This window comes from Mus pahari, chromosome 20 (genome assembly GCF_900095145.1).
Source record: "Mus pahari chromosome 20, PAHARI_EIJ_v1.1, whole genome shotgun sequence".
Classification (NCBI taxonomy): Eukaryota; Metazoa; Chordata; class Mammalia; order Rodentia; family Muridae; genus Mus; species Mus pahari.
In genome coordinates this window covers 41,976,850-41,988,847 of record NC_034609.1, presented here as the reverse complement: position 1 = coordinate 41,988,847, position 11,998 = coordinate 41,976,850, and the positions used below count along the sequence as shown (strand labels likewise).

The 11,998-nt window shown below is 44.8% G+C and overlaps 1 protein-coding gene across 1 annotated transcript in view; it reads right to left on the bottom strand.

The window, feature by feature from the left end:
• The window catches only part of Cdh13 (cadherin 13), a 1,027,905-nt gene that overhangs the window by 543,473 nt on the left and 472,434 nt on the right, over positions 1–11,998 (bottom strand). The window contains exon 4 of the mRNA XM_021220018.2: positions 7,385–7,501. Within this exon, the coding sequence (XP_021075677.1) occupies positions 7,385–7,501 (117 nt within the window). The remainder of the gene's footprint in view (positions 1–7,384; positions 7,502–11,998) is intronic.

Sequence of the window (11,998 nt, the reverse complement as noted above, 5' to 3'; positions counted from 1 at the left end):
ACACACACACACACACACACACACACACACACACACACACACACACCAACTCCTTCCTTCTGTGGCAGATTCAATGGTAAGGAAGGCAGGGGTTGGAGGAAATATGCTCAAGACATCTTTTTCCTCTTTCTTCAGAAAGGAGACATTTTCTAGGGTAGACTTCACAGGGAAGAGCCAGAAACAAGGAGGGAAACACATTGCCTAATGGCCTGTTTTGTTTTCTAGATGTCTTTCCTAAGCATGTGGGTTCATTCTGTCCATATGCTTCCAACCAGTTGGTTCAACTAGCCAGTGGAATAGAGGGTCAGGGCTACCTAATATACACTCGGGATGGGAAAGGGTTCTCTGAATTGTCCATGTTGTAGCAATCTAGCAACACATAATTATTTGGTGGGTTATGCATCAGCCAAGACTTTGTCTATTAGCTTCAGAGATTCCTATGAAACCTTTCTGTGGGTAGACAGTTCTATATGGCACAGGATCAATTGAGAACACCCTCAACCTAGGGCCTGCTAACTTCTACACGGTCTCTTGATGTTTTTATCCTTCAATAGAAGTCAATGTTTTTTTCAGGAGACTGTGGTGCGCATTCTAGTTTTCAGAGGGAAGATCTAAGCTGTGTTCTCCACAGCCATCATCATCACTAGTTTTCAGCACTAGAGTCACAAATCCACTAACTAGGTTATAACAGGAGCAACTGCTAGCATGGCCACTTCGAAAGTCCCAGGTCACACTAGTTGTCCTGATGTACATATAACCAAAACCTTTCTCACCGAAAACTGTCCAGATTTGGACAACACATGACATTGTCATATTATAGTTCTCTTTAGGTCCATACAATCATCTGTCAGTCTCTTTCTAGGCAATTTCCCAAGCCAATCAGAAAGTAGCTGGGGCCAGCCTGGGCTATGAGTGAATGAATGAATGAACATGAAGCTACCTGGAAACAGTCTTCATTGCCTCTTACCTTAACTGTATCAAAGGCAATTTCATTTTCCAGTACAGGACTCCTCTTGGCTCCATATATGTGCCCATGTAGAGACTCTCAACCTAGGTTCCCTATTAAAGCAGCTGCTTTCCCCGTCCTAATGGAATACCAGCATTACAATGCACAAGTCTCCACACTTCCAGATGTTTCTTGCAAAGTAACTACCTTGTGAAAACTCTGTCTTTGCTTCCCTTTCCCCGTTGAAGGAAGTTGCTTTCCTGACTGTGCCTGCTTGGTTTTGATTCATTCATCTCCTTCTTCCCTTTCTATCTCTGTCTCAGCTTCATCAGCCCTACCTGTGCCTGTCAGCTTTTTCTCTGCAGAGGCATGGGGGGGATACAAAGTCTTCCATGACTGCTGGGTATGGGACTATGGTGGTTTGAATATGCTTGGCCCATGGGAAGTGGCACTGTTAGGAAGTGTGGCCTCGTTAGAGGAAGGGTATCCCTGTGGAGGCTGGCCTTGAGGGCTCCTAGTCTCAAGTTCCACCCTATGTAGAAGAGACGTAGTAGTCTCTCCTGGTTGCAGTTGGATCAAGATGCAGAACTCTCAGCTCCTTCTCTAACACCCTGTCTGCCTGGTTACTGCCATACTTCCTGCCATGATGATAACAGACTGAACCTCTGAAACTGAAAGCCAGACCCAACTAAATATTGTCCCTTATAAGATTTGCCGTGGTCATGGTGTCTCTTCACAGCAATGAAACCTTACGAGGGATCGGGGTCACTGTCTTCCAAATCTCTCTTGGTCACGACATCCCTTACTTTAGTATTGCATATCACACTCTAGTTTAGGCTGTTACGATTGAAAGGAGAGATTCAGTGGTGCGGTGGTTTGAATGGAAAGGTTTAGATGGTGTCATCTTGGTGGGGGAGTGTGTCACCAGTGTTTGGGGTTTAAGTTAAGTCTCCAGCCAAGTTCACTCTTCCTGCCTCCTGTCCCGTTCCTCGCCATGCTCCCCTGACATGCTGGCCTCTTCTCACCCAGGAGATGTGAGCCCAGATAAACTCTCTCTTCTGTAAGTTGCTCCTGGTCATGGTGTTTTTGTTATCAACACCCACAGAAAAGTAACCAAAGCCAGTGGCTATTAAGAAATACCCTTGTCTCATTTTGGATACCCTAAGAGCTACCCCCAAGGCTAGTCTTCTGTTGTAGCCATGGCCCTTCTGAAGGCAGTGAGGCTATTTCTAGGGACCTATCAGTACTCTCTGTGTGTGGCTAGATCATACTCGCATAGAGGAAAAGTCAGGAGATGGTGGGCAACACAGTCTCAGGGGCATCACCCACACAAGGGAGGGTGAGGAGCTGTGTGCTCTCCGGCACTTGTTATTTGCCTTGTGTTCTGCCTCATGGGTGGGTGCAAAGCCTTCCAGCTTTGGAAGAGACCCTTTGGCCAGCAAGATGCCCCAGAGCAGCTAGCTATGTGGGTGGTGTTCACTGTAAAGAGAAGCTCCCTGGGAAAACTCAGGATACCGAAGAATTCTGTGCCGTCACAGACCTGATAGAAATACTTTGTCTCACAAGGTTTTCCTGGTCTTTTCTCATTCCCTGTTCTCATCTCGGTTCCTGAATTAACGTGTTTGTGTTCTCAGCCTTAGAGAGTCAATGTGCTTGGCCTCTGTGAGTAAGCCTTCTTGTTCCCCCAGGAGGAAAACTTCCTGAAATTCAACCTAGTTTGTATCAGCCAATATATACTGAGCATCAGCTGTATATAAGGCAATGTGGGAGGACCTGGGGACTTAGTGGCGATGGAAACAGACAGGATCCTTGATCTTATAGGATTAGAAAAGCATAAAGAAATACTAGCACCTGTTCACGGTTTGTCTGGCACGCTACTATGCCCTTTCCACTTATCACATTGAGTGCTCACGACAAGAATTCCACAGGGACCATCTTCTCACACACCAACCAGGGGAGTGGGACTCAGAGATGAAGTAACCAGTGTAGATACAGGGTGAGTTAGCTTCATTCCACCTTGGCTCTTATGTAATTGGTGCAGGGGCTGCTCCCTCCAATCTGAGCCACCTTCTATGGGACGCGATTACTGACTTTGGTTGTCAGCTTGACACATCTGAGAAGCTGAGAACCTCAACTGAAGAACTGTCTCCATCAGATTTGCTTGTGACATTGTCTGTGGGATATCTTCTGAACTGCTACTCCATGTAGGAGGGCTCAGTCCATTGTGTGTGGGGGGGAGGGGTGCCATCCATAGGCAGGGTGGTCTGGGAGATTATATATCTCTCTATCTCTCTATCTAGATGTATAATGTATAGATATAGATATAGATATAGATAGTAGCTGAGTAAGCCAGGGGAAGAATGACAGTAAGCAGGGTTCCTGTGGTGGTTTCTGCTTCAAATGCCTGTCCCGACTTCCTTCAATGATGGGTGTGTAAGCCAAGTAAACCCCTTCCTCCCCTAGTAGCTTTTGGTGAGAGCGTTTTATCACAGCAACAGAAATCAATCTAGAATAGGTACTCTTTTTAAAACAGAATCGTAATGAAGTGTTCGGTATTGACACTCACTGAAGGGCAGGATGTATAGACAAGCACATCAATGGATAGCTGATGTGTAATAAAGGGAGTTTTATTAAGACAAGAGTTTTGGGATATAGATGAGAAGCTCACAAGTGTCTGTTGTAAAATTCTAAGGCTGGTTTCTGGACTGCACCCAAGAGTTTCTAGTTCGGCAGCCTAACTAACCATAGGGCCCAAGAACACACACTTCTACAAGGTCCCAGAGCAGCTAGCATTGTGGGTCACACCATCTCTAGGAGGAAGATGGTCTATGCCAGGAGACCTCACCCTGGTTCTACACCAGTCTTCCTTGGGGTCTTTTAAACAACACCTATGCATGGTTCTTGCCTGAAGGCTAGGTGTATTGGCCTGGAGGGTGGGGCCCTGGTACCAAAGTTAAGTGTCTCTGGGGACTCTGATGCATGATCACAGGCGAAACCCTAGTTTCCCTTTGGGGTATCTAGAAAGAGCAAAGCTTACGTCCTGCTACTATTTAGATAGAGCTTGTGTGAGACCACCCCTAATGTTTCATGTGTGAGATAACTGTCATTACAAGGCACTATGAATGTAGAAACCGTTGGGCTATTGTGTTTAAGGAGGTGCCCTTCATGTGTGATTAAATTTACACAAGGTCCCAAGGATAGAAACCCCCTAATAAAATTTCAGTAGCAGTATTAGAGGAGGAAGATATTGGGGAGACTGCACAGCCAAAGTGCTTGCCTTATAAGCACGGGGACCCACACTTGATCCCCACAGTCTGTGTATACTTTTAAAAGGCCAGCATGGTGGTACATTCTTGTAATCCCAGTACTGGGGAGACAGAGATGAGCAGATCTCTGGGGCTCACTGGCCAGCCAGCCTAGCTCCCTTGATGAGTTTCAGACCAATAAGAGACCCTGTCTCTAAAACACAAAGTAGATGACATCTTGTGGAACAACCCAGGGTTCTTCTCTGGACTCCACCTAGACACACATGGCCCTGACCCATGTACAAATGTACAGCTACATACACAAGGATATGGATACACAGATACACAAAGATAAAGAGGCAGAGAGACTAGACAGAAATACCCATGTTCGGAGACCCTGTTATTAAGGTTGTGCTCTATGGTGTCTGGATGCCTCCCAAGCTCAGTGCAAAGTGGGAGACTCTCTGTCTCAGTGGGGCTTCCTCTTCTCTGTCTGACCTTATCTGGGGAGCCCGATCCCCACTTTCTCTACCCCTGGAAAGTCACGTAGTCCATGGCCAAATTGCAGGTTCAGCTTCTTCCCTCCTGATAAGAAATTGCCCGGCAAGCACCCGGAATTCCTCTTCATGTAAATGAAGTATTTCCAGCTTCTCGGCCACAGCCAATAAAGTACACCCAGCCTGAACCCCCTACCTACTCCCTGAGGTTCATACAGCCATTCTTCACCACCAACATGAGAGCAAGCTCTTTCACTGAATCCTGTCTAAAAGAATTGTAACACTGAAATCCTCAGAGAACACGCTCCACCCCACCCGACTCCTCCACCCCTACTCTTTACCTCACATACACACACTCTGCCGCCTGGACACACTGAGGGAGGGAGCAGACCATGGAACCACATATATCCATGCTGCCTATCTCTTACCCACGACTCATCATGCTTCTTCGGGAGTCTGCTAACAAAGGTACTACTAGATGTCACCTCTGGATCCTTCCACACCTATTACCGTGAGTTACATAAACCTCTTTTTTTTTTTTTTTTTTAATAAAGCAGTCTGAATCTGCTCTTCCAATATGGTAATGAACAAAGACTGACATTGGTCTCAAAAGCCATTAAAGAGATAGAGATTAGTCCCTTGACACGGATTGTAGTGTAGGTGTGACAGTGGTCAGGTCTGTCCAGAGGGATAGGACTTGTCATTAACACACCTCTGTTCATTCCAAGCTGCTCTTTTTTCTAGAAGTCACAGAAAATAATTGCTAAAAAGAGATGCATCTTCGGCATGATGGCTGTTTAAAATAATACCCATATTGTTCATCATAATAGCTGGTTATTGATTTCCAGTAGAACTACTACTTCAATGGTCTAAGACATCCTCACCTCTCATTCAGACTACCTCCCCTCTTAAGTGGGTCTCTTTGCTCCCACTTCTAGCCTCCATTCTGCTTCCAGAGAATATTCCCTACAGTGAAGCCAGGCTGATCACTGACATGCATACATGGCCTGGGGGAGAGCTTCCAGGGGTCAGTCATTGCAGGCTGTGCCCAAATCCCAATTCCTCAAAGTACCTCTACGGAAGCTCCCTCCCAAGATCTTCCAGGTCCTCAGGCCATGTTCTCAGTTTTCCCCAAGTCCCCTAGGGTCTGCTCCTCAGGAGAACTTCATCCCTTCCTGCCTCAGGGCTTTGGACACAGATCTCTCTACTGAGGTAACATGGACCTAGTCTTCCCATGGATGCCCTGACTCTTCCACTCTCCCCTCAGACATCATGAGGCATCACCCATCGGGCATCAGCCAGCTTTGTGACAATCTCCTCCTTTCAACTCTTCGGGGTGGAACCCTTTCTCCTTCTTTCTGGCCACTGTTGTCTTGACCTTGTCATCCTCTCTAATTTTCTTGTTATTTAGTTGCACGTATGTCCATTTCCCGGCTAGACAGTAAGGTGGATCATTTGCTAGTTACCCAGTCCTGATTGGATTGTGCCATAAAGCAGGCTTTCTATTTTGACCTGATGAATAAATTATAAAACTGTAGCTCCTGGCACTGAGATTGCTCATTTGAGTAAGCACCCGAACTCTAGGTTCAACAAGAGATAGAAACCAATTCAAATATGAATCTCCACATGGACATTTCTGTGGAGTCGGGAGGTACTGATGTGTGCCCCATAACATTTTCTTGAGGCCATTGTTTTGGATGAGACGTCTGTACTAGGTCCAGTAGGGCAGAGAAAGAATGGAATCACCTATAGCCAGGTCCACATAATCAGAGTGAGATAAAGTGGTTCAGATTTCTGAAAAACAGGATATTTACTGCAACCAGTTTGGGATGGCTCAGTGCATCTGAGCCAAGGGGCCAGGGATATCCATCTGATTTGTTCCTTAAGGTAAATTACTTTGAAACAACACATCTCTTTCTAGTCCTTTCTCCTCCCTGTCCAGGGTCCCTTCAGTCAGCTCAGCAGGGTACCCTTCTAGTTCACAGACAGGAAGTGGCCTGAGACCGGAATCACCAAAAACACAAACAAACAAACAACAACAATAACAACAACAACAACAAAAACCAGCTAGTCAGATCATTAAACTCAATTTGCTGATTTTTTTTTCTTTTTTCTGACACAAGGTAGCATGAGCACTAAGGTTCATTTAAAGGCAGCTGTCTGTCTTCTCCTGGGGACTTTATTGTTCAGACCGAAGCATCACTGTACTGGATCTAATTAGCTCGGGTGAGCTCCCGTGCTCTGGTTTCGTCTCTGAGACGCTAACCCAACAGTGAGCTCCGACTGACACATTTGAAAAACAACAACAACAACAACAACCAAAAAATAAATAAATAATTAAATAAACAAACAGGACCTCAATCGAAAGCAACCCTGAGCACGTCGCTGTCAGCCTGTCACCTGGACATCAGCTACGAAGACAAAGCAGCCAGTTGTTAAGCAATGACATCTTACAATATCACCTCGAATTTACTTTCTACTATATAGATCCAACAATTGTGATCTATGGCTTGTGCATTTTCATGTTTTTTTTTTTTAAGATTGCTTACATTTTTATCTTGATAGAATCATTTTGACCTCTTACCACGCACAGTGATGGAGGCCAATTCCAGCTAATCACAGCTGGCACAGCTTGCTCATCCCTTAGTACAAACACCCCGGATCCCTCTTTGTCATTTGCCCTTTGTCCAACTTACCTTGCCAACATCTCTGGGGAAGGGCTGTCTCTGGTTCTCTGGGATCAAGATGGGGGACACCACAATGGACCTCTTTTGTCTTGGGACAGGAGATGTCCTTGCAAATTTAAAAATATCCTAAAAGAGACAACAAGATGACCTGATTAAGATCTCCCACAGACGGGAAAGTATTAGCCTGCCCTGGGACTTTACACTTTGTTCAGAAGGACATAGCCATAGCGTGTCTGGACAGTGTCAACTTTATCTAGCAAATATCTTTAGAGTGACCAAGAACTTGGTTACAATCACACAAGAGTTGATGTCACAATTCACAATGGCGATCCTTAAGCCAGGTTAATTCCAATTTCTGAATTATCTGTTTAATGCATCACATTGGGTTAACATACCCTTTATGAAGTATAGAGTAGTCTTAATCTATCACACAGGTAGAGGTCACCTGGTTAGATATCAAGGGGACTTTCCAGAGAGCACGACTCTCCTCACTGCCAGCTAGAGGAGCAGGGATGATTGACAGTGAGTGACAGAGCCATACACACTTCCAGGTGTCATGGAGATGGGGGTGATGTTTTCCTAGGGGAGGAGTGCCTCTGGAGTGCATTCCCAAGAAAGTGACTCCACTTCACCCACTGCGTGCACACTGTCAGAAGGTCTGCATCTAGACAATTATCATAATGAATTCTTTGAGGATTTCATACAATGTGTTTTGATCATATTTGCCCCAGCTCCTCTCCCTAACTCCTCCCAGGTCCTACTTTACTGCTTTAACCCCCAATGTTGTATCTTTTTTATTTTTTAAATAAATTCAATAACCCACTGACTCCAATTTGAGGGCTTATACCTTTTTAATTAAAGAACTGTGTTCAACAAAGGAAACTATATCATTATTTTATGTCACGCGCTAATGTCACATTATCTACAAAGAAGGAAACAGGAAGATAAACATACTAGAGACCCACAACATTGTCAAATCCAAGCTAGACACTACTGCCTACAGAGAGGTAAGAAAGGGGGGTGGGGATGTGGAAGGGGGTTAGTACAATCCTGATCTAATTAGAGGGCTGGGGAAAAAATGAAAATAGAGTATCCCTTTTAATATGCAAATCAAGCTCATCGAATACCACACACTAATTAAAATTATCTTCTGTATCACCAGGAGCATGCACCTCACACTTCAAGTCATAGTGAGCTCCCATCAAAACAATATGGTAAATAATAATTTCATGACATCACTAGTCCCTGGTCAATAACTATGCATGAGTGTGTGTGTGTGTGTGTGTGTGTGTGTGTGTGTGTGTGAGAGAGAGAGAGAGAGAGAGAGAGAGAGAGAGAGAGAGAGAGGGAGTATATGTGTATGTGAGTGTGTATGAGTGTGTGAGTGATTGTGTGTATGTGTGAGAGAGATAAAGAGAGGGAGTGTATGTGTATGTAAGTGTGTATGAGTGTGTAAGTGTGTGTGTGAGTGTGAGGTGGGAGTATATGTGTGAATGTGTATGCGTGTGTGTGAGAGAGAGAGGGAGAGGGGGAGTATATGTGTATGTGAGTGTGTATGAGTGTGTGTGTGTGTGTGTGTGTGTGTGTGAGTGAATGTGTGTATACCTGTATTTTATGGTTTTTAAAGAGAAAACAAACTTAGCAAAGTTAAACAAGAAACAAACCCAGTTAAATCTTTTGCAAACCTCCACAAACACTCACAGTCTTGATTTTTCTTGGAATATCGACTAACAGTCTTGTGGAGAGCCATTGGGCAATATTTGTTTATCAAGAGCCTTGCAAATATCCACAGCCCTTCCTTCTGTATTTCCACTCTAGGAATACAGCCAGGGGAAGACACTGAACAATGCTTAGTGAGGCGGGACACACAAAAGGTAATGTGAAAAACAGCCCCATATTGAGTAGCAAGGATACGATTAGACATGAGCCTGGTGTGGGAAAACCACACCTGGGGCCCCTCACAAAATGCTAGAATAGCAATATAGCAAATGTGTATTAGCCAACATGGAGACACATGCATCAGCCCTTACACCTAATAAATCCTCCCAGCAAATCCATAGCTCTCTTTAATCAATGAAGAAAGCTTACACAGACTATGTAAGAACTACCCTCAATTAAATTTGTGTAACTAGCAGAGATAATACATATCACAAACTGTATTTATAAGCAACATTCTGTTAGGTCCATTCTAGATTGTATGAACTGTGTTATGGAATATATATATATATATATATATATATATATATATATATATATATATATATATATATATATATGAGTAAACTATGTAGAACATGGCTGGTTTACCAGAATGGTATTTCTGAGCGGAGAAAATGAAGCCACAATCAGATCACTTCACAGACCAGAATAATTGTTGCAAGCCTATCAATTTTTTTCCTTGTCGTGTTTATTTTCCAAGAGAAGATGTGAGCTGTTATTTTGTGGGACATATAATCAGTTCTGCAAAATGGAAAGTGCTCTGGAATTGGACTGAAGGGCACTGCGAATGTTTTTCACACCACTGTCCCGTGTGTCTAAATCTGCAAGGCCAAGGCTGCGTTCAACTGTGTCCCAAGGAAGAGCAAACAGTGCTCGGGACCTCTGAGCCAGCCCCACTTACAAAAGTGGTTCAGCTGGAAAAGCATTTCCCTTTCCAGTGCAGAAAGACGTCAGAACTCACTTTCAAATCCTGGACTAAGTGGTGTGCACTTGGAATCACTGAGAGTCCCTGGCTGGGAGATCCTGCCTCAGGGGGGTAGACGGTGTTTGTGAAGGTGACACTCAGTGTTGTTCCCTGGCTTACACACACACACACACACACACACACACACACACACACACACACACACACACGTGATAGGTGGTTTCTGGGAAAACAATACTCCACATGTAGGCAAAGTCAGAAAACTGAATATTCTCTCTCTCTCTCTCTCTCTCTCTCTCTCATCCCCCTTCACTTCTCCTATACCCCTGTGGTGTGTGTGTGTGTGTGATGTGTATATGTGCATGTGTGTGTATGTGTGATGTGTGTGTATGTGTGATGTGTGTGTATGTGTGTATATGTGTGTGTATGATGTGCATATGTTTGTATATGTGTGTATGTATGTGTATATGTGTGTTTGTGTTTGTGTGATGTGTGTATATGTGTGTGCATGTGTGTGTATATGTGTATGTTTATGAATGACAGTGAAAAGAGCAAAGAGGATAAAACCAATCAACCAGGAACTCAGCCAGCTGAACCAAACAATGCACAATAACCCCAACCCAACTCAGACAGACAGAGACACATAAACCAGCAGCAAGGAAGAGGGAAACCAGGAGACAACAGCAGAGAGGATGGATTCTATTGTACAACTCTGAGACGTAGCATCTCCAAAGACTCTGGTGCTTTATTGAGGGACGGCCAAAGAACAGAACACAGGTAAAATATGCCATACATGCAAATCTCATTTACAGTTAAGAAAACCAACAACTTCAAGAGCCGCCCATGAGTGAATGGGTACGACGGCAGTGCCGGGTGAAGATTTAAGGCACCATGCATATGTAAGGACTTGGTGATTCAGAGCTGTAATGCGGCCACAGAGGCCCCCGTTCATTACGGCAGCGTGTGTGTAAATGTGTCCAACGCAGTGAAAAAGCACCCTGTGTCCTCAGCAACAAACTTTCCATTGTTTGTGATAAAAGGCTCACTTGTGCCTGCAAGCCTGCTGAAGGCGATGCTGTTGTTCTGGGTACCCCTGAGCCCTGTGCCTCTCTTCCCAGTACAGCAGCCATTAAAGATGCAGTACCAGTCCACCTCCCACCTCTCCCAGCTCCCTAGATGTAAGGTGACAGACTCAGTAGTGTCAGCCTAGATGTAAAAGACCAGAGCAAAAAAGCAGGGAACACTGAGCCTTGGGAAACAATCTCTGAGGCGTGTGGAGTTGGGCCACGCGCATGCGTGCTGACTCTGAGGGGCGCCTTAAAGACACCACGAGAGAACTGGGCAGGGCACCCTTCCTCCTTCCAATTCTAAACACCTTGGCCCTTATTTCATATTTCTAGGCTCATTGTTCTGCCTCTTCCTTTGCCATTTATATGTACAGCTGTGTATCTGTCGTCAAAGACCCTCAGTGCTTGTGGCTGGAAAAACCTCTGGTGGGATCTATACTGAGGCGAAGGCACCTCTGTTGCCTTGTTAGTCCAGGAAATCATCTTGTGCCAAGAGAACATTGACTTTTCTTTAAAGATGGGGTAGGAAGGTAACGTCTGGCAGGGTCCTGGGATGGCATGCAGCCAGGCAACCATCAGAAACAGTGGCATTTCAAGGGCTGTTGGCATGTAACAGTAATAAATGGGAAGCCACCATCCCTCGGAGCCTCCGAATGCCGTGCGCTTTCCAGAAATGATAGCCGGTGACGTCAGAAACAGCACTCCGATGAGGAAAGCCACTAATCAGAAACTTTGGCAATGCAACAGTCAATCTGAAACTGGGGGAAAGGGGGGCTAGACGGAGATGGATAAGTGCAGGAGAATCATGGCCAAAGTATATCATACACTCATTTGACAACATCCTTAACCAACCCTACTTCTACATGCAACTGATAGACCACAATTTAAGCAAGAGATCAGAATGTGAAATTT